The following is a 22,818-nucleotide window of genomic DNA, read 5'->3' as shown; positions in this document are numbered from 1 at the left end:
GATTACAATCTTTTCATGTATGGATATGCTTGAAGTACTGTGGGACTTTGCCACAGTATGCAAACAACACACTTCCCTCCTCTCTTAATCCAGACTCAGTACCGTTCGACCCTCGAATGTGGGTTTGCAGAGTGGCTTTGAGCTAACTCCCCTCAGCACTCCAGTGTGTCAGCTGCAGTGGCTTGACCTCTCTAGGAAAGCTGCTATATCAGTAACTAAACTGATCAACTTGCACTAAAGCATGTGAGAAGCACTCACAGACAGACTGTGCTAGCTAAATTGCAGGGTAACATCATTGCTGTGGTCAACAGCAAACAGCTAGGGGACAGAAACACCTTGAATTTGCACTGCTATTTCTATGGATGAACATCTGACCACTGCTGTACATCTAGACCCACAACTTCTGCTCAGCTAAAACATACATCCATGAGAGCTAGGTATCCCATCTTGATCTAAAATCTTTGCATATATATCTTACAAGAAAAAGACCAGTAACAAATTTTTACATTTGATACATCAATTTAAATACAGAATATCTTCACATGACTACTGGAGAGGTACTTAGAATAAGCAGAGATATAAATGCCTGCAATGAGCAATCTTTTATCTTTGCTGCAGAGGTGACCTAACACCATGGTGACACAGAAGATTTAATATAGTGCCCAGCTGAAGAAAGGAATTTTGCACAATATTAGATGACAAAGTTGTTCCATTGTTTAAGTACCACAAGCATTATTAGCCGGTCACAAGACTGGGGTACAAGCTCACAGACTGTAACTCTCATATCTGCCTTTGAACAAGGTTGCCTGTCTAATTATGTATGTGAAGTACGTCTGCCTGTAAACATCAAATTTTTGCAGCTGAATTTTGATTAAAAAATTCCTCCCAGCCCTCCAAGCAGACACAGCAGTCTTCACTGCCTACCCAGATTGAAGACTTGATTCCACCTGGATTGATTGCATTTCAGTAGCAGGGGAGGAGTACAGACACATTTGCAGGATCTATTCTACCATTTTTCAGTGTGCAGAAGAGCCGCTGAACTCAAGGCAACATTTGAGTGTAGAGCAAAAGAGGACAGAGCCCACTTAGAGATGTGAATTTTTTTTCTCTTTAAACATCCATTACTTAGGGTCTCTGCATGACCAACTTATTATTCGTTTTCAGATGTTCTTCTCTAATTCATTAGATTCTACAATCTGCTGTTAAAATTCTGGTAAAGTTAGATCAATATGAAAAGACAGTTTGTTCAACTGCAGTTTTCCAGGAAGAGTACATAATGCCAACAGTTTGAACCCAGGGAAAATAACAGTTCTCCTCTGTTTATATTTCCAATGGGTGCATTCAGATTATAGATCATCGAAATAAAGAAATTACGGGCAACTATGTCTAATTTTCTTTAGGAAAGTTGGAATACCAAGAGCTGGTTAAGAAACCAAGGGACTGACTTTCAAAAATAGCACAGGCGAGTCTTAATCACATCTCACTGCCTTGCAGCACCACCTACAGAGAGGCTGTCAGAATCACACCCACTGCCAAAACTCGGGAAACTCCCAGTTCACTGGCCAAACAACCTCTGGTTCAGTGATTAACACACTGGAAACTGCGAGTTTGACAGCCCTGAAGCCTGAAAATCTGCTACAAGATAAAGGCAAGAACATGGTCTATTTTTCCAAAAGCCCCTCGACTCCCATGCAGAAAATGCCCCTGTAGCAATGACAGAGCTAACGTAGCCACTTGGCTGTCTTTTTCTTTAGAAACTTTCCTGCAGAACATTTCTGGCAGCCAAGTGTCCCAGCTGCAAAAGGATGGTGGGATTTTCCAGGGCAAAATGCACTTAATGGTCCATTAATCCTACCTTTGGCACAAGCCGATTGTTTAGGCTTCAAAAGACTGCAATATTTCACCTCCTCCGTGTATCCACTCAATTACACAAGATAAAATGTGGTGGAGATTGACCTTCATCTGATCACCGAAGCATAAGGTCTGTTTGCCCTTGACTTAGCCTGGGTAGCTAAACAGTGGCGATACAGGGACTGGACTGTGAGAAAGGAGTTTGCAAGCATAGTTTAAAAGCTGGCTTTTGAAATATGGCTCTGATTATCTTCCGGTTTAAACAAAAAATGCTTAGCTATTCACCTCAAAATAGAATGTTCTTCTGAAATACGGCGTATTGTTGTCTTCCTCCACAAGCCTGATCCAAATGCCATGGTAGTAACTGGAAAGTTCCCACCATTTTGGATCAGGCCCTGGCTGTGGGAGGCAGTGGGTGCAGGAATGTGCAAGTGCAGGCAGCATTGCTATCTCATTGCTCATTAAGGACAGCAGAAAAGAACAGGCACTAAAAAAGCAGATAAAAGGGCAAAGGAAGACACAGGCTCCAAATCTATGGCAGTGAGCTTTAGTGTCAAGAAGCAACAGCCTGAAATATTAACAGTATATGCTTAGAAAAGATATATTTAGGGATATGTGCTGTCTTAGGAGGGGAAAATATCCTTTTTATGAATGGATTGAGTGCTACCTTATAATGTGTTTGTTTGCCCTTGCCATGCTTGTAGGAAGGACACTCATTCCTCTAATGGTTAAACATTTTCTTCTAATTTCCAGCCTACATTTATTCATTACCAGACAAAATAATCTACTAGCTTTTCTCTGTTTAGAAAACTAGTTACCTTACAAAGTCACAAAAAACTAGTCACCTTACGTAGCACTATCCACCTTTAGTAAATGCATGTTGTATTTTAGCCTGTTTCCATCTGCCATCATGTCTGATATTATTCTTTCCTGCTAAATTTATCCAAAAGTCTTATATTTTATTTGGATCAGACTTCAATTATTTTTCCTCTTTTTAACTGCTGGAACAATTTTTCCTGCTCTCAAATTGTGTTGTGTTGCTCCTGCAGTGATGCTGTTACACAGCCAGATATAATCTTGATAGGCCAGTGCTGTTAGATGTCTGGGTCAGAAATTAGAATATTTCAGTTGAAAGGGACCTATAACGATCATCTAGTCCAAATTATCATCGCATTATGATCTTTATGATTTGTTCCACTTGGATGAGATAATTTCTATCTCCATGCATTTATTTCCTCTATGTACATTTCCACTATATATTATGCATTCATTTGTGTCCTGCCTTTCCCCTTTCATCACCCCTACCTCTTCTCTCCTTCATCTTCTGGTATGTACACCTGAAGAACATTTTGCTATTTGTTTTAATTTCCTTTGCAAGGTCTAACTTGGCTTTACTTCTGGCACATTTCCCTTTATGCCTACACTTCCTAACTTCTAAGACTTAGTTGTCTTTGATTAATCCTTTTTTCCATTCCTTCTACTCCCTTTGCTTATTCCTAATATCCACTTTGAAGTGGTTATTCACCAAGTTAGGTCTGGACCCCTTCCTTGCAGTTTTATCCCTCTGTGTACAAGTCCAAAATACTTCTTATAGCCACTGCTTAAATTCCAAGCCTGCCCAACATTCAAACCTTTTTAAGCTGTCAAAAATCAGGAAGCAAAAGATGTTAATTGCTGGTGTGTACTAACTTCCAGCACATTAGGCTTCCCATTGGGTTCATGTTCACTATCCCAATGTGTGAGATATTCCAACTGGTTTTCCCTGCGCACACATCCAGAGCTAAGAGATCACGGGGAGACCGCTGACGGCAGGAGAAATTCCTCTCGACCTACAGCCATGACAGCAGTGCCAAGAGAAAGCTGGAAGGTCATTAGCTGAAACTGTTCTCATAGAATAAAAAATTGTTACAGTAGATTAAAAATTAGCATGAAGAAATGAAGTACATACATATATTTTTAAAGCCTCTGTCAGGCAGCCAAAATGAAAACAGATTTCACCAGACCACGAAAAATGAAACGCGTGCGTTAGTCCTCGTATGACTGGAGCTTATTTCCTTGCTAAATTCCAAGTTTCAGGTCTCTCCCGCTGAGGCAGAAGGGCTGCTCAAGAAAACTCCCCAAATGTCTCATAATAGCAAAGGAATACTTTTTTTTTATTTCTCACTGTACAAGTTCGCCCAGGCGGTTAGATAAAACGAGGTAACATTTCCAGAAAATGTGGTTGTGATTATAGTCACTGTTCCTACCATATGTGTAAATACTAGTTGTTTTGAGGGGCAGGGGGTGAGAGTTTAAGCTAGGGAGTGTCCTGACGACCAGCGTGCAGCAGCCGCCCTGGCCGTGCCATGCCGTGGCCGCTGCCATTTTCACAAGGGACATGTTGGACGTCCCTCAGGGTGCCGGCGCGAGGTGCGGACCTGGCGTGGGGTGCGCAGGAGGGAGCCCAAACCCCAACTCGTGTCACGTCTGCCCCGCGCGGGGCGGACCCAGGCTGGCCGGACAGAGCAGCAGGGGAAAAATCATTTCAGTCCGCCTTATAAAAAAGTCTCTTTCAGAAACTGAAACCCAGTATTGTCTTTTTAAATGCCTTGTTCGTTTTCAGGGAACGTCCTGATTTTTGAATAGTTGGGGGGAAAAAAGTTGCGTGAGGTTTTTTGGAAAACAGAAAATTCACTGGAAGCAAAGGAAATTGGGGGGAAGGTGTGGGGGGATTCAGAAGACAAAAAAAAAAATGGGAAAAGAGAAGCCATTGATATAGAGAACGAACTGCTTATTGCTTAATGATTATCTCTCTGTAACTTTACATACCAAGGACTGGTGTTTGTCAAGGATTAAGCCTGTCAGAGACTGGTACTTGGGAGTAATGAGCAAGAAGAAGCCATGAGCAATCACAAAACTTAATTAAATGTTTGATGAATTTACGATCTTGTTGAGAAGGCACAAGCAGAGGCCTTGCCAAACCAAAATGGTCATACTATGGTATTTTGCTTTGAACCAAACTCGTGCCTTTCGAGGATGCTTCACAGCAGTGAGAGGGAGCAAGTTAACTGAAAAAGCTACGGAAATGTTAGGGCTTCTTTGTAGGAAGCCATTTAGCCAAGTTTCCCCGCCAGGGAAAGGCAAGGCTCCAGCCCAGCCGCCAGCAAGGGAGCCCAGGGACAGGTGTGGAGACATGAGGCCGCCATTTGCACAGGCCCGCACCTGGCTCTCGTTATGGGCAACCAACACAAGGCACTAACCCCCGGGATTAGGAGGGAGCGGCAGAGGGCTGGGGTCTCTTAGCCCCAAGGGGGTTTCACAGCCGTTTGGGTTGGATGTGGGGTTTTGCTCGCCCCCGGCCGCAGTGAGGCCCGGAACGTTGGTGCGGCGGCCGGCGGGCCCGGGCGGAGCGGGGCGGGGCGGAGCGGGGCGGCCGGAAGGCGCTGAGCGATGCACAACGCGGAAGTGAGCCGGGCCGTTGCTGGGGCTGCGGTCGGATCCGGGGGGGGATGGATGGGGCCGGCGGCCGGGGGGTCCCGGCGCCGGGGGTCTCCGCCCGGGCCCTGTGAGCGGCCAGCGGGCGTCGCCGGGGGCGGCCGCCGTCTCTGCCCGCGGGCCCCGGGGCTGAGCTAGGGCCGAGGGCCCGGCAGCGAGGCGCCGAGCGGCCCCGGGGCGAGGGGCCCCGGGGCGGTAGGCCATGGCCACCCGGCGTCTAACGGACGCGTTCTTGTTGTTGCGGAACAACGCGGTGCAGAGCCGGCAGCTGCTGGCCGAGCAAGTGAGTAGTTACGGCTCCTCCAGCCCTCTGAGTTCACGTAGCATGGCTGCTGCGGTGAGTCTCCTCCCTTCATCCTACTGTACCTTGCTGCGCCTAGGGCTGCCAGGCAGCCGTGCTGTGTGCCCCGCTCCTCCCGTCCGACCCTCCAGCCTTACCTGACCCCCCCGACCCCCCCTCCAGCCGGCCCGGGTCTCCCTAGCTCCCTTTCTCTGAGCCCTCTCCTCAAAACCCCACCGTCCTCTGTACTTTTCCCCTCTGCCCCTCCCTCCCCACCTTGTTGATCCCTTTTTCCTGCTACTTCACGTAAAATGAATAGAAGAGATCTGTCCTGGTGCTGATCACGTCTCTATTCACTTCATGAATAATACAGTTATTGTTCTAGTAACTTCGTATTAGCATTGTCGTGAGGTTTTTCGTCCCTTGCGCTTTTTGATGCCTCCTTTCCCCAAAGAAAAAAATCCAAGTCATTTCACAGAGCAGAACTCTTCTATTCACTTCAGTGTGGGCACTGTTAAATGCACTAGTGTAGATTATTCCCATTGCTTGAATTTTTCCATAATTTGCTCTGATGTCCGTTGCCCTTTTTATTCCCCCCTCCAAATAACAAATAATACTGAAAGTCGTCTGTGAGAGAGGGGAGTTGGTAGAGTCTAGTGCACGTCCTCGTTACAGAAGCTTCAAAAAGTCATTTGTTCAGTGGCAGTTTATGTGGCTTTTTTGAAGTTTTGAGCTAGTCAGACTGATGGACTGCTTGGCAGCTCAGCTCTGCTGAGGTTTTTACACTTTCTGCTCAAAGTTGTTATTTATTTGTAATAGGCACCAGTAAATATCTCCTGGTAGTCTCATCGTTATAAATTGCTTTACATTAATGCACTTTTGTTAGGAAAAGCAGGACTTCGTGCTGCAAATTTTATTTCAACTGATGAGTTGCAGTTGAATGCTCTTTGTTCATTGTTAACTTTATTACACCTGTGTCTAGCAACCTACATGTTAAATTGCATTTGCAGAACAGGAAATGTCAATAGTAATGTGTATTATACATGTTTAATTTGGCACTGCATTTAGTTCTTGTTAACATGGGGTTTTGCCAATACCAATATCACTTCTTTAGATCCTTGGCTTTGTATAAAATATCACCTAGAAAAGTTAGTGATAGTTTAAACTCACATACAGACTACTGAGCGGTGAAACTACACTTTTACTCAACAGTGAGTGCAATAACACTTAGCACTCTTATAAAACATTTATTTACAGTGTTTGTTAATGTTAATTGAAGCTATTTTCTAGGATGCTCATTCAAATGTAATGAAAGCTAACAGTGATTGGAAATTGTCACTCTTGTGCAGTGGGTGGAGTTAGTCAATGGCTCAGTCTTGATCCTGGCAGACAGTTCAGAGTTCTGTAGTTACTACAAGGGTATTATTTTAGCAAGAAGTGTAAAGATGGTAGTGTGAGCTATTCGCCTTTCATGTTTCTAAGGTGCCTATCGCTGTCAGAGTTGCAGCTAATTACCTTTTGGGTGGCATCCCCAGAGCAGAGCTGCTGCGTGCCAGCAATGCAGTGGTGCAAATTCTAGCTCATAGCACTTCGGCTTACCTTAGTTCACTCTCCAGGCTTCTTCTGAAGAAATCCTTTAGTCTGAGAGCTCTCTATCAAAAATTGCATTCTGCCCTGGAAGATGCATTCTCATGTGGACAGTCAACCACTCCTTAAACTCGGATAATCAAAGCAGCATTCTTAACAATATAGTCCTATTTCAAAAGCTTGGTATAGGATAAAAGAGATCAGTAGTTAAAGCCTGCTGCTTTGTTAAACCACAAGTATTTTGTCCTTGGTTTAGATCTGCTTGCTTTATTAATCTTTGAGTGAAATATCCTACTGCACACACATACCTTCTACAGTACAAAGACTGATGAGTAGAGAAGGTGCAGATATGTTGCAGATGCTAGCTTTTTGTGTTTTTTCAGGTGCATGTAGGATTAACATTACCTGAAACTAGACTATAAGTGAAGTGTGTACATAAGTGAGCGTACGCTACATTTGCTTTTGCTTTTTGTCTTTTGCTGTCTGTTTTATCCTGTGATAACTGGGGTGCTTGTCAATAAATGTCTTACAAAGCTTGTATGTGCATCTTCCAATCATAATCAAACCTTCTAACTCACCAGTGGATGTTGAATACTGCAGTCAAATTGCCCTTGCTGTCACACTTCAATATATTCTATTGCAGTTTTTCTACCTGAAATTTTAGTAACTAGAAACTTCACTGTGCAGTTACTTTGGAAACCAAACCAAGCTTTTAACTTGATCTCTTATGTTCTTTCTGTTTACCAAGCAACTGAAATATTTTTTTTAAAAGTTTGTGCATCAAGCAAAATGCTGACTTAAAATGTGCAATATCATGATGTATTTATTGAATAGTTGTGTTTTAAAAGCCAATTTGTTTTGTTCTTGGTAAACCATCATGCTTAAAAAATAAATTAGTATTTTCTCAACTGACCATACCCTATATCTGTCCTATGTCTCTTTTCCCTTTTATCTTTTGCTGTCTCTAACTGGATGGGGCTGATGGGATCCACAAAACACTTCAGGAGCTGGATGAGGTACTGTTTTTCACGTTTTATTCTGCCATCGTGCATCAAGCATACATCGCTGAGCTGAAATGTTCCTTTCTTTATTCTGCTAGTTTTCTTAAATTTCATTATGTAGGATGAGGTGTTTCCGTGTAGAGTAGAAGGATAAGGCTGCATAGAGAAGACAAGCATTTTGTGATACCATGTTACATTGTTAATAGATACATGTATAAATTAGTCTGACTTATTGTATAAAGTCACTGTATCCCATATGTATACAATGAAGCATTAACTATTTTTTATGCTATGCATAAATTGTATAAACTTTATTGGTCAGGAAATAAGGTCAAGGATAGAAAACAGGCTTTCAGGAAAGAATTGCCCAGGAAGGAAGAGGGGTTGTTTTTTAAAAGGGGAGGGAGTGGGGAACCACAAAGCTTTCCAGGCCTGATAAAGGAAAATTAGAAATCTGGGAGAAACAAGGAAGTGAGGTTTTTTGTATGAAATCTTTCCCTGGGAACAAACAGTGACATAACTAGGTATGTTTCAAGTGGTATCATCGATGATACCACCTCTTTCTATCTCCAGTAAAGGAGGATTAGTTTATCTCTGAAATCACAAAGCCTGATTCAACTGGCAACAAGATCTATATTTGTGTTCCAATTTCATCCATTCCCCTGCCTTCCTCTCAGAGGAAGATGACTGGAAGCATCTATGGCCCCAGTGCTATATGTTGCTCTGTGGCCCTGCACACTGTTAGCTGTGTATCCTACTCAGCCTTAAATTGGAGAATCATAGGCATGCTTGTTGGAAGGAACCTCTGGAGATCTAGTTCAAGCTGCTGCTCAGAACAAGACTCTTGGTAGTCTATATAGGGTCATCCATGACTTTGTTTAACCAAGTCTCAAAAACCTCCAAGAGCAAAGATACCATCCTTTCGCTGGACAACCTCATACAACACTGTGCCATTGTAGAAATAGGTTTCTTTGTACCTGCACTATAGCACTGAGTCTATTTACATAAGTTTCTAACCCTACCAAGAAAAATCTTCTGATCTGTTTAAAGGTCAGTAGCACTAGTGCTGTCCTTAACAAAAGAATTCTTATTGAGGGTGAACAGCATGTTTTACTGGCAATGATATCAAAGCAGATAAATAAATCTGTACCTATATATTCAAGATCAGACCATGGCTTTTGGTTTCTGCCAAACTGAGCTTTATAGAAAAACAAACAAAACCAAAACAAACACCTGACACATTATGTTCTTATTTCTTCATAGTTGTCATAACTTCAACCTCAACAAAGCTTGAAATATTCAACCTGCATCCAAAAGTGTTATTTGAAAAATAAGATTCTGAGAGATTTATCACAGGCATTTTGTGACTCAAAAATACCTTTAATTAGTTATGTGGGTTTTCTCCTAAAAGCTGTTAATATTTCAACCCTACAAATGGGATTCTATCCCCAAAAAGAGTCTCCAAAAAATATATCATACCCTTCTGCAACTACGACTGTGCTGCTGTACATCAGTGTGCATCAGCCAATAATATAAACCCCTGATTTGTTACACCTGAATTATTCAAATTATGACTATTAATTGTGATAAAGGGTTTCTTTTATTGCTTCCCTACCTCCAGCCCTCCCTCAGATCTGTGGAAAGCTGTGTATAAGCTGGCTGGCACATTGTCTTACTCTCTGACAATCTCTGGAATTTTCTGGAGAATTATTCCACCCATTTTCCTGCAAGTTTCTTTGCCTCATGCCATATAGCTGAAGCAGAAAGCATGTATCACTGTGATATAGAGAAGTGTGGATTGGTCACTGCCTTGGCTACTTTTGTTTAGCACCTTTTAATTTCTGTTAAATAAATAAACAATTTTAGTTGCTTGGCAGTTTGCAAGAGTGCTTGTTCTTCAGCTGCCTAGTAGGTGAGTGCCTGGCTAAATACAATGTTGTCTGAGAACAATCATGAGATACTGTTTTTATTTCTTGGAGATGTAATAAACATTTTTATTTGGAGATTTTCCCAAATGAGACTTTCAGACTCACCTGGCCCAATATAAACCATGCTACACTGTTGATTAGGGAATCCCTTGGCTGTGAATCATTGTCTAATACGACATGTACCAACATGAGAATTACTTGAATTCTCACTGCAATGCCATATTTTCTCCTTGAAAATCTGCTAAGAATTTATTCTAAGAGAAACTTTCATCTTTCAGATCCAGTAGGAAGTGGGAGGATGTAGGTCATTAGCATACAGGGACAAACCAGGAGATGTGGAGCTTGATCATGCCTGCATTATGCGCAAACATGTTTTTGAGGTTAATTTTTATGGGAAGGCATACGTGCACTTCTTCCTGATGCTCAAGGATTCAGATCTAATTTGAGTAAAATTAATTTGCTATCTTTTCTTATCTTCTGTAGCTTGCTGATGATCGTATGGCACTGGTATCAGGAATAAGTTTAGATCCTGAAGCAGCAATTGGAGTAACAAAACGCTTACCTCCCAAATGGGTTGATGGAGCAGACGAAGTAAGTTGTGTGGCAAATCCAACACAGATTTTGATTTCTCGTGTAGGGATTTATTAGTGTTGTCAGTTACTTTCTCAGTGCTGTAAGTTTTATGACAGAAGTAGTATTAGAAGAAAGATTAAAATAAGTGTGTTTTCTAAATTGACACCCTTGTTTAGAAGAAAATATCAGGCAACCTGTGACTCATTATCTTGAAGTATATATTGCCAGTGAAATAAAGGGAGGTTATGTAGGGCCAGAAATTCCAGAAGACTTGGTTTGCATCTGTAGCTGAGCTTTTAGACTTGAGACTGCAGGAATGTCCTAAAGCTCTTAGCAAAGCAAAGTTGTTCTCGGTTTGAAACTTAGAAAGAAGGATACAAAAAAATTAGCACTTCCAGTAGACTTTTTGTTTGAACCTGTTGAGGGGTCCAATTGAATAGACCCTAAAATGGTGGAGATTAGCAGTTTACTGTTTGACAACAGGAAGTGTTAGTGTCTTCTAGAAGGAGAATTTTTCCTGCCTATGCAGTACCGGTGCTTTGCAAGTTATGGATATATTTGGACAAACGTGAGGGAATTATTCTGGAGGCATCCTATTAAAAACCTTTTCCATTATTTGGAGTGTGAAGCTATTCTTGACTTTCAGAAAATCCTTTTAAAATGTACTCTCAGAGCACATGTTGGCTCCTCAGTTTGTGCGTACAGAACCCATTGTGCAGAAAGGTGATCGGTCTCCTTTTTACTACAATAATAATCATCCTTACAGATTTATTTTTAATGACTTGTTTGAAAGCATGTCATTTAACTTCTACCGTTGAGTTCAGGCTATTCAATGTTTGACAGAGTTGAAGGTGTGACCTGAATTTTCATTTCTATTTTTGGAAGTTGGCTAAACCTTCTCACTATGATATTAATTACAAAATGATAAAAATATTATTCCAACTTAATGAAGCATATTTGAAAACAGCAGTCATAACGAGTAGGTTTAAAAAGTAGCAAACTCAAAGTATATGAGAGTATTCAGTTACTTCTTAGTCAGCTTTTTATGAGTGTTTTTCTTTTTCATGATCTTTGGTCTGCTTTTTATATCATATAGATTTATTTCAGTGATTTTTGTCTAACGTTTGTCAGAAGCTTTTCCTCTGAAACATTAGTCACTTCCTTTTCTTCATTGTTGGGTTTTCTGTTTTAGATTCAGTATGATATCGCCAGGGTTAAACAGAAGATGAAAGAATTAGCCAGTCTTCATGATAAACATCTAAACAGACCAACACTGGATGACAGCAGTGAAGAAGAACGGGCAATAGAAATAACAACCCAAGAGATCACACAGGTACAGACTGCTTTCAATTCTAAACCTACAGTTTGATGTGTCTGTAATGCATCATGATGAGGCAGTGGTTGCCTTTTGAATAAAGCATTTATTTTGTAATCAGTATTGGTGTGAGCCAGAAGTCCTGGGCTCTGTGTTTGGTACTGCACTTGCTGTCTCAGTGAATTTCTCAACAAGTCACTCAACCTCCCTGTTCTTTTACCTTACCTATTTGCTTTTCTGCTTGGAACAGGATTGGGAGACTTAATCAAATCACATTTACAGATATCTCAGAGAAATACAGATATATATTCTAAGGCTTCCAGTCCAAGCAGTTATAATGAAGCAAATGCCTTTGGTCGGAAGTAGTTGTGTTACTCTGCTACCCTGTTAGCTTGAAGTTGTTTGTTCACCTATGTTCTGTGTTTCCGCATCTTTTTAAACATTGCACTGGGCAATAAGAAATTAACTTTAAAAATCTAGAAATCAAAATATTAGTCTTCCGTTTGGAACTTCTGCAATGTGATATTTAAAGTGTGTGTTGCTGTATGTTTTTTTTACTAATGGAATTGTTTTCTCAGTTATTTCACAGATGTCAGAGAGCAGTCCAGGTCTTGCAGAGCAGGTCACGTAGTTGTACAGAACAAGAAGCACGTGTTCTCAGGAATGTAGTGTCTTCCTTAGCACAGTCCCTTCAGGACCTATCCACCAACTTTAGGCATGCACAGTCTGACTATCTCAAACGTAAGCATAAGAGATACAGTAATACATGGGCACCTTCTGTGGAAACCACTAATTAAGGTGTGCTTATTTTATTGGTTGGGAAAACTGAAGAACAGAAGGGTTAAGTGATGCACACAGGAGTGCCAGAAGTATATTAGAGTGGAGGTTAGAATTTGGGAGTTTTTGGTTCACAGCCCATGTTCAAACTGCTTTGTTCTACCTCTCATATTGCTAAAGGAGAAATTTCATGGTTAAATATATCAACAAAACCAGTGTATTTCATCCGTCCACATTTTTAATGCATCATTGCTTTTCAAATTGTGGTCTGCAAAGCTACTTCTGTTATATTGGTGAAGCAGCTGTTGGTCTTCAGACATGATACCTGCTGTTGATTGATAGTCTGTGATAGATAAAACTTCAAAAATGAAGTCTTCATCCATAAACAGATCGGAAGTGGAATATCCTCTGTTTAAAATTCTAAAATTGTGTGCGATTCTATTTTCAGCTAAGTAAGATTATTTTGATCTTGGGAGAAACCCACAAAAATTTGATCTTCAAATTTAATACTGATGTATTTCTTCCTCCAAAGATATAAATGGCACAGGTGGAAATTAAGATCACAATTCAGACAAGGGATGTTCCTAAGAGAATTTGTTAGAAAATAGCCTAGAGTGATCACACATTAAGGCTCTTAACTTACCTATTTTTTTTTTTAACTTCATGGAACACAATGACTTAAAAATCACTGATTTAACTGGAGTCTTGCAAGTCTGGTTGAATTTGTTATGCTTTGTTAAATAGTAAGCCTGTGTGATAGTTAAAATTAAGATACTGCTATTTGTCATTAGCCAGATTTTCTTTCTTCTGCTTTTCTATCTGGTGCTTCAGACCTTACTCTTAGTCTGATTTTAGTGTGCGTAAATATTATGCTCAAACATAGTTTGTCTTTTACAGGCATGAAGAATAGAGAAGAAAGATCCAAACACTTCTTCGACACCTCAGTCCCGCTGATGGATGATGGGGAGGATGATACACTTTACGATAGAGTAAGTTAAGATACTATTACGCAAATTCAATACAAAGAAACTTTTTAATATACCTTTAATTTTAGTATGAAAATATCAAAATGGTATGCTATGAGCACCAAGCTACATGCAAATTCTATTTCTGCAGATTTCTGTGATGCATTTTCCTAATTAATATTGCTGTTGCGATGTTAAGATGATTGCACTATCAGCCTCAGCATTGCAGTGTGAGGGAACTCAGTTTGACTACTGAATCCTCCTTACATGACTGACAGGGACTAAAGGTCTGTAAATACAGTGCTGTCCTTTGTCATACCACCTTTCTGGGCAGATGCAATTGTTAGAAAACTGTGATTCTGAGTTTGAATGGAAGGTGGCACTCTTTAAAGTTAACTTTAAAGTGTAACTGAAGCTTTTCAGTATTACAAATAATGTAATTATTTGTTGCAAATAATGGTGTAATGATTTGTTTCTGCACAGTTATGTTGTGGAGCCATACCCGACGCACTTCTTTGTTTTACTTTGTGGAGTTTGGGGATACTGAATTTCTAAGCAATGGTGGGATCTGTTCTATTGTGTCCTATCTAATACTGCCGCAGAATACTCTTAACTGTAACGCTTACTGTTTAACTGAAAATTTACCAAAAAAATTCAAGGCAGCTTTTCAGCTAATCTTGTATATAAGAGGTTTTTCACTTATCTCTAAACAAGAGTGATGGAGAAAGGATAGTGTTCAGTTATGATTGGCCTTGGGAGACAAAACCAGTAAGGTGTCTACAGTTTATTTAAAAAAAAAAAAAAAAAAAAAATCAGAATTGCTGCTGTGTCTTTACACATTGGCAGTATGGGACTTTCTGTAATGCTGGTCAATCAGTAGATATTCCATAACTACCAGACACTTGCATGTATTGGTTTTGTACACCAATAAAAACATTGTTTTAGGACAGATCTTATTTTAAAAAGTTGTGAGTTTGGGCAGGATGCAAGATTTACATTTTCTCTGCTCAAACTATAAATAGCTGTCCAAGTTATTTTAGTGACCCTGAAACTCTGTTTTTAAAATACAGTAAGTTTTTTTAGATACTTGTCTACTAAGGAAATTCCAAAAGGACTGTTGTGTTATGAAATCTTGTAATCCTTGTAATTATTTGTAGTGTTTTCATGGTGTTAATGTTAGTTCAACATCTAAATCTTTTATTTCAACAGGGTTTTACAGATGACCAGCTAGCATTGGTGGAGCAAAACACATTGATGGTGGAAGAGCGGGAACGAGAAATCCGTCAGATTGTACAGTCAATCTCTGATCTCAATGAAATATTTAGGGACCTGGGAGCAATGATAGTAGAACAGGTACATTGACATCACAGTGTTAGTAAGAAGTAGGAGATTCCATGTAGTGTTAAGTCTTCCAGATGGTTGTAACATCCTGTTTTCACGTGCTTCTTGCTTTTCCTAACTTATCTCTTCAGGCTAAGATTTCCTCTGCTTGAAATCTGCCAGAAGATGACTTAATGAAAATAAATAAATAAAAATTCAACTGCTTATGGGTGTCAGACTAAAAAAAACATAGAATGCCAAAGTTCTGTTGGTTATTTCTCCCAGAGATTCAGTTTAGGTTGTGTCAGCCAAAAGCACCTGGACTGGAAGTAAGGTGATTATTAAGGGATGTGATGAGATGGTGACAGAGCTGCCAGTTAGGCATTGAGCAAGGAGGTCCTTTAACGAAGTCCCAACTAGTTCTGTAAGAGTTCCTAGTTTACGTAGTTCATTAGCTGTTTGCTGTGAGTATTGTTAATTACTCTGCTGTTCATAATAATTGCTTTATGACGTTCATTTAGGTTCAATTTGGTGCTGATTCTCTCCATTTTATTTAGGGAACAGTTCTAGATAGAATTGACTACAATGTCGAACAGTCATGTATGAAAACTGAAGAGGGTCTCAAACAACTACACAAGGTAAGTAAAGAATACTTAAGCTGCTTTGAATATCTAATTATCTTTTATAATTTAATAGAACTAAGTTATTCAGTCATTTTTCAATTGGACATTGTTCCTTTTAGAAATGATTGCTGTACTGTATAAAATGTCCAACTGTGCTGTATTAGGAACTTTTCATATAATTTCAGTTAATGTCATGCTTGATGCCTAGTGTTAATTTCTTAAATAACTTCTGGGCATCTAAGCGATGTGTTTTGATCTTTATATTGTTGACGTGGTGGGACCTATCTGCAATTCCTTCTCTGGAGAGCCCAGCACTTGTGAAATAGGACTGGTTATTGAGTACCTCACTATAGATTTCAGTCAGTTGATATATCCTACTTTGAAAACATTATCTCAATAATGTGAGCAGCAAGCATAATTTTTAATGTTTTCTCTTACCATCTGACACTTGTTAGAAGTTAGGTCCAACCTTATGCTTTTAATGTGAAGCTTTTACTATGAACATCTGAAAAGTTTGAATTGGCAGCAGAACACAGCATTTTGTGGTTGTTTTGTTGGCTTTTTTGTTTTGATTTTAAGCTAAGTTTGGACTTGTCAGCTCAGTTCAACCCTTCCATTGCTGGAAATAAAGTAGAATGAGAGATTCATGCAAAAGCCTCTTAAGTAAAACAAAGTAGAATGAGAGATTTATGCAAAAGCCTCTTAAGTAAAATATTCTGTTTTGGAAATGTGGACATCTTGTTACTACACACTCAACTTCTTCATATTATGGTAGACTTCTAATATATGGACAGCAAAATAGTGCCATTTGAGGAAAAGCAAAATAAATTGGTTATAGGTTTATTCTTGTTATACATAAAAGTAAATTGGAGATCACTAAAGTCATTGACCATTGGTGAACAAGGCTTAAAGTAATTGCAAGCAATTTGCACAAACTGAACTGGAAATAAATGAATCAGTTGGAATCAATGCTATTTCTAGTCTAGTGGTAGTTAATGAATTGTCAGCAAACCCTTGTTAGGATTGCTGACTAGAGTATGGGTATTTGATGCAATATATACCCGTTTTTGGTACAGCATAGAAATTTTTTCACCTATCATGGAAGGCATGCACACAGGTCTGAATAGTAATATCGAACACAAATACCTTGCTGTTTCTAATACTGTTGGTAGCTTTATTCTGATTTAATATCTATGATGTCAGTTTTCTTTTCTGTTTTAATTGGCATAATTATTACAAACTACTGAGACAGCACTTTCACAGAAATTGCATTAATTCACTGCAGAAGTCTGGTGTTATGAAGCACTAGTTACCAATTCCTGCTTCACATGAAAATTGGAATCAGTTGTGATACTTTGTCAGGCTGTGATACTTAAAGCCTAATAAAGTAAATAATCACAGTGGTTGCATGTTATATAGTTTCAGGTCAAAAACTCCTCTTTAGCAGATCTGATAATAATTAATTACTTTCCAGGGACTATAAAGGAGAATTAATATCTTTTGCCCTTTAAATATTGAAGGTTTGTTAATTTAAAAAGAATTAAATGCAAGTTTTGTTTTGTTTAGCTTCTATTAGCAGACTTTCATTTGGCTTTTGGAGAGTTTTCTCCACGTTGCCTCCTTTTAATTCCCCTGGGAAAAAGAGGAAAGGGATGAGAAAATGTGGTTAGAAGAAAGAAGGAATGAAGCAGAAAACTGAGAACCAAATCAAAAAGAAAGCTTTCAGTTCTAATTGAAATTAAATGAAAATACACAGCTGAATCAGGTACAACAAAAATGCCTATTAAATAATGAAGTTTTGTTGTGAATTTCAATGTCCTTCAAATATAATACAGGAATCTTATTATCAGCAAAATGACTTAAAACATCTTACCAACTTCTACTGTTTCACACAACTTCTGTGTAGCTCGTGTCCTGTGGAGGCATAGGGACCTCTCAAGGACTCCTGAAAAGTAGTCACAGTAAGGTTGCTTAACTGACATGAGGATGCATTCTTCTTTATAGAGTCTGCTGTTTAACACAGATAAATGTGACTTCAGTGCACACTTACCTTCACTGAAGTCTACAGTGCAGACCAGAGTTATTTTGTGGGAGTTGCTTGCAATATATATTGTATGAAATGTCAAATTACCAAAGAACAGTTCTGAGATACATGTACTTCACTTATACTAAACAAGAGTCTGTAGCTTGGCAGAAATCTAAGTATTAACTCTTTCTTTTCTGTTTCTATAGGCAGAGCAATATCAAAAGAAGAATCGGAAGATGCTTGTTATTTTAATTTTGTTTGTTATAGTAATTGTCCTTATTGTTGTTCTTATTGGTGTAAAGTCACATTAGGTTTCACTTCATTTTCTCATTTTTGGAGTTTATGTGAACTTTTTTCCCCAATGTGAATGGATGGACCTGCACTCCAGAAAGCTGCCTTTTGAATGTATAAGCCCTTGTGGTGCAAAGTCAGTGCAATGTTTCTGTAGAATTCTTCAAAGTACAAGTTTGGTGATCTGTGAGGTGGTTTTAAGGATTATATGGAAAATATCAGGAAATTCGATGCTCCCACACAAATAATTTGGCGCTTTTATGCAGAGGTATTTGGAAACACGGTACTTAAAAATAATGACAAAATTGAAGTTTACCAGTGAGTACAGTAATTAGTGTGTTGCTGTGAACAAAAATGTGTTGTCTTCTGTATTCTTAGTCACAATTGTTACAGGCTTCAAATTTAAACCATGTTTCTGAGTCTTGGGACTAGATAACAAAAATTGACCTAGATGTAAAATATGTTGAGGCACAAAAATGTTTGGCTTCATCTCCTTTCTTCCAGACTCAAAAACTCCAAGAACTGGATAGACAGCTAAAAAAGAAAGCTTTTAGCAACCAGAATGTAATCCGACCCCTGTGATCTTAATTTAGATACTGCGCCATTACTAAGAATGAGTAGTGCTTGATCTTGTAAATAACAAGATTTAATCACTGGGATAATTTAACACATTTAGTTAATTAAAAAAAATTTCTGAGCTTGAGTAATCATGGGAATGCTTTTCCTCACCAGAATGATCATATATATTTTTGCATGTACAATTTTTTTTTAGTTTGAAGTACAGACATCACATTAAAGCAGTGGTGAAGTTAAACATAAAAAATGGAGTAGAAAGCTGAAAGGAGAATCTCTCTCTGACCTCAGATGTTTCAAACTTTAGTTGTTGTATAAGCTGTTTATTTTACAGTGCATCTGCCCATATGTATTATGTTTTTTTTATAAGAAGTGACTTCACTACAGTATATATTACATCCATTTTCCCTGACAGAAGATTATTTCTTTCAAATGTCTGCCTGGAAGAGGACGTGTTTATGGTCTCTTACTGACCATGAGATGTCACACAAGTGACATGTTACTAGGCCTTCAGTAGAGAATTTGGGGTTGTTTTCACTATGTTTTTCAGTGGAAGACTTTGCTGTAGGCCATAAAAGAGAAATCAGGGCAACATCTAATAGAATACTCCTGATTTAATTCAGGCCTGAAGTGGTGTGCAATTGTAGAGGCCTTGTCTTAATATTTTTAATATGGCTTTTCTGTATGGATTTTCTTCCCCAAAGGGACTGTAACTTCCTTCCTTCACTTTGACTGATACAGTGCTCCCCATAAACTTGCAGAGATGCTCTGCTCAAAGCCCCTGAAGTGCAGTTTCATAATACTATGATATTAATTTTGCATATGTTGCCTGCCCTGAGTTTATCTTTACTATGTACTAAGGAGGACTTTAAGATGTGGCTTTAAACTGACTTGGTGCAGGAATGGACCTGAAAGCAAAGACTACAAAGATGTGAAAGCCTTGGCTTTTTGTGTGGCTTATTGTGAAAAGCTTTGTACCACTTTTGTTACCTCTAGACAAAGGGGATGTTGAACTTCCAAAACTGCCAGTTCAAACCCTTGATTAAATTCATAAAGTAAATTGGTAAAAGAATGATGCTTGTAGTTGGGTGTGCAGCTCCCCTGTTCTGGTAATAGATCTTTTCAATGATCGTGAGTAAAACTACTGTCTCCCTAGTGTGCTGTCTACATCGGTTGGTATGAAGCAGCATATTGCTATAATTTAATATACTGTATTTGCAACTTTCTCTCTAACATGAGATTGTGTTATTTATTTCTGTCTTGACTGGTGCTTTTGACATTTTATCATGGCTAATGAATTCAAAAGAGTAATAAAACACTTCCAACCTAATTGGGCAATTATTCATTTTTTAGAAAAAGTATAAACTGAAACATACTTGTGTGATGTTAATGTGTCTCTATATATTCTTCATAATTAAAAGAAAGCAGCAGTGACATGAAATACCTTTGTGCTACAGAAAGTTACAGGGTTGGTTTTTTTTTTTTTTTTTCAGTGTAACTTGTATTGTCAAGAGTTATTTCCCCTGAGTTATGGTCATGGTATCTTAGCTCCACTGAAGTAACTGGGTACATATTTTCTATCCAAGTTCCGTAAAAGGAAATGCATTTTTAATATGCATTGGACAAGAGGTTAAACTTGGATGTCAACTGTCCTGTGTAACTTGAGCTAGAATTTATTGAAGCTGATTATATCAAGAAAAAAAACAGGCTTCTAAATCATTGCAGGTGTCTACCTTATTATGAGTCAGTCTAAATAACTATCAGAAGCTAAATCAAACCCTTATGCTGTGCTTGGTAAGAATTTCTCCAAGTGGCATGTTACAGAAGGGGTACTATCTGTGCCATTGGGCAATGAAAGCCCAAAAAAGCCACTGCAACTGAGGAGTAGCTTGGCTTTGATAGTGGCTGCTGCCTACTCAGGTGTTACAGGAGCAAGAGCTGCCTGAACCTAATGACTGTGCTTCTGTCCAGCCCTGTAAGCATCTCTGCTGCTGCAGAGAAAGCTGGTGTGCTCCGTTATGCAGATCGTGGCCTCTTCATGGTTGCTGAATTCTTCTTCTTGGCTTATACTGAACCTCTGATTCCTTACAAAGGAACGGAACAGCATTGCTAGAGTATCTCCCAAGAATCTGTGGCTCCTCACGTGGTGGGAATGACCTGTAAAGCTGTTGGCTTGTACAGAATTTCTCCATTAAAATGCATGCAAGTGTGCAAAAATGAGCTGCTACTCTTTGTTAACAGAAGTTAATTCTAGTGGTATGTGAAAATGACAGTATTAAAAGCACTGTTACAGCAGATTTATTTCTACTGCAAGCCTTCTCCAGAAACTGAAAAGTAAAATGGAAGAATTAGTTTCTTGCTTGGTGATTTTTGGAATGTGATAAAAATTTGAATGAATATAATCAATGCAGTTTTCACTGAGGCTGCCTAGATTGTATTTATTTAAGGTTTGCTTTTATGAAACATTTATCACAACACAAAGGAGTCTTATTTCCTTTGTTTAAATCCTTGGAAACCTTGCTTTTGGTACAGCTATGCAAAATTTAAGTTCTTGGATAGGTGACAATGAAACTGACTTTGTTGGGAAAAAAAAACTCATATATTTACTACTTAAAAAAAAAAACCAAACCACCAAACCCACTACCGAAAAACACACCCAACAGCCTTCCTATATAAAATTCATTAAAACAGGGTATCCATTATGATTTTGCATATTAATTGATAGATTATGTTTCAGTGGCTTAATTCTATAAATACTTGCAAAGGATCAATAGTTGGAGTGGCCATGGAAGACTGGTCTATGCTGCAGCTTCCGCTGTGGCTTGTACGAGTAGAAATGTTTGCAGCTACTGTTAGTGGAACATATGCGGGAAGTTTCTGTACTGTAGATAGAATTGATTTTCTCAGTCTATTACTTGACTAGGACCCTCCTCTGCTGTCCTTAACTTTAGTGAAGGAAGGGCCAAGGGTTAGATGAGTATTTCCTACTGCTTTGTTTACCTTTCAGATAATGTGGATTTGGGGACATTGCTCTTGCACTAGCAGGAATAGCAGAATTTTTACCCTAGGAGCTTACTGCCTGGTAGAATCTTTGGAATGTCTCAATCCTGAAATAATTGCTGTGTGTTACTGTCTTTCGTATCTCCCATGCTGACTATATATATTGGAATAATAGTGAGCCCCTAAACAGTTTATGTTCTGTGGCTTAGTAGAGACTCATAAAAGTTGGAGTTGGAGCTTGTTTAGTGGGTTATTCCTTCCAGTCTGTGAGGATGCATGACTGATCTCTGCAACAGATTTGCTAGAACTTTTATTCAGGCTAATTCTAAATCTATCAGGCAATAAAGTTTCCATAATGTCCCTTCAGAGACCAAATAAGACCTTACTCTAAGGAAGCGTTCTGCAATACAACCTGATTTTTTTTTTTTTCTTTTTAGATGTATTTCCATTATATGCATCAGCATTCACGTTTCCAGTCTAAGTGGAAGTGCACCGTTTCTGATGTTTAGACTTCCCTAGCTGCAGATTAATGAGTATCAATTCCCCACTGACCCAACATTAATAGGACGTGCTTGGCAAATATAAAAAGATGAGGATAAATACCCTATTATGTTTAAAACAAACATTTACATCTACTATTAAAGCTGGTGTTTGGAAAACTGTTTCTGTTTAGTGAATCCCCGTGCTGTACCTCGGAGCCTATATTGGCTTTTTCTTCTGTTTCTGGAACATTTTTTAGATGTACCTTTTTTCCAATATTTAACTTCATGAGGAAAAGAGAAATTGAGCTTTTTCCATTTTTATCCCTATGTAACTTCACGCTTTCAGAATGAAGCCTTTCCATCCTAAAATGGTATTATGAAGGGGAAATACAGACTTTCCGCTTGATACAATTGCCTGTCAGTTGTACGCAGAGGCAGCTGGATTAGCACCCAATACCTTTCCCTCTGTACGATTCGATGCGTGTGGTGGGACACAGGGGCAGCGTTACCGTGTGGGTTTGGTCTTTTTTTTTTTTTTCCGTTTTCCTCTATAACTTGTGAAACTGTAACACCCCTGATCTACGGCCTGATCTCCGGAACGCGGGTCAAACACAAAGGCCTGGCGCAGGGCGCTTTTTCTGGCCGGGAGCTCCCGCGCGTTGTGCGGGGGATCCCGATGCGACCGAGCCGCACGCCGCGCCCGGGTGCGGAGCCGAGGGCGCCGGGGCTGTGAGGGGCCGCAGCACGGGGCT

At 39.3% G+C, this 22,818-nt stretch overlaps 1 protein-coding gene across 4 annotated transcripts; it reads left to right on the top strand.

Moving 5' to 3' along the window:
- Positions 1–5,277: 5,277 nt before the first annotated feature.
- On the top strand, positions 5,278–19,914 carry STX16 (syntaxin 16). 4 transcript variants are annotated; one of them, XR_008235125.1, is made up of 9 exons: positions 5,278–5,662; positions 10,605–10,712; positions 11,887–12,027; positions 12,588–12,750; positions 13,684–13,775; positions 14,961–15,104; positions 15,629–15,709; positions 17,261–17,459; positions 17,927–18,022. XR_008235125.1 is itself a non-coding variant. In XM_052786593.1 (8 exons), the coding sequence occupies exons 1-8, from the start codon at positions 5,528–5,530 to the stop codon at positions 18,029–18,031; spliced, it is 915 nt and encodes a 304-aa protein (XP_052642553.1). In that variant the 5' UTR covers positions 5,280–5,527; the 3' UTR covers positions 18,032–19,914. The 4 variants fall into 4 exon arrangements, 3 of the variants coding, with proteins under 3 accessions (XP_052642553.1, XP_052642543.1, XP_052642563.1); XM_052786593.1 differs by lacking the exon at positions 17,261–17,459 and having other exon boundaries at positions 5,280–5,608; positions 17,927–19,914; XM_052786583.1 differs by lacking the exon at positions 17,261–17,459 and having other exon boundaries at positions 5,280–5,662; positions 17,927–19,914.
- The last annotated feature ends 2,904 nt before the right edge of the window (positions 19,915–22,818 follow it).

The sequence above is a fragment of the Harpia harpyja genome, chromosome 1, assembly GCF_026419915.1.
Source record: "Harpia harpyja isolate bHarHar1 chromosome 1, bHarHar1 primary haplotype, whole genome shotgun sequence".
Taxonomy (NCBI): Eukaryota; Metazoa; Chordata; class Aves; order Accipitriformes; family Accipitridae; genus Harpia; species Harpia harpyja.
This window is presented reverse-complemented; position numbering and strand designations above follow the sequence as displayed.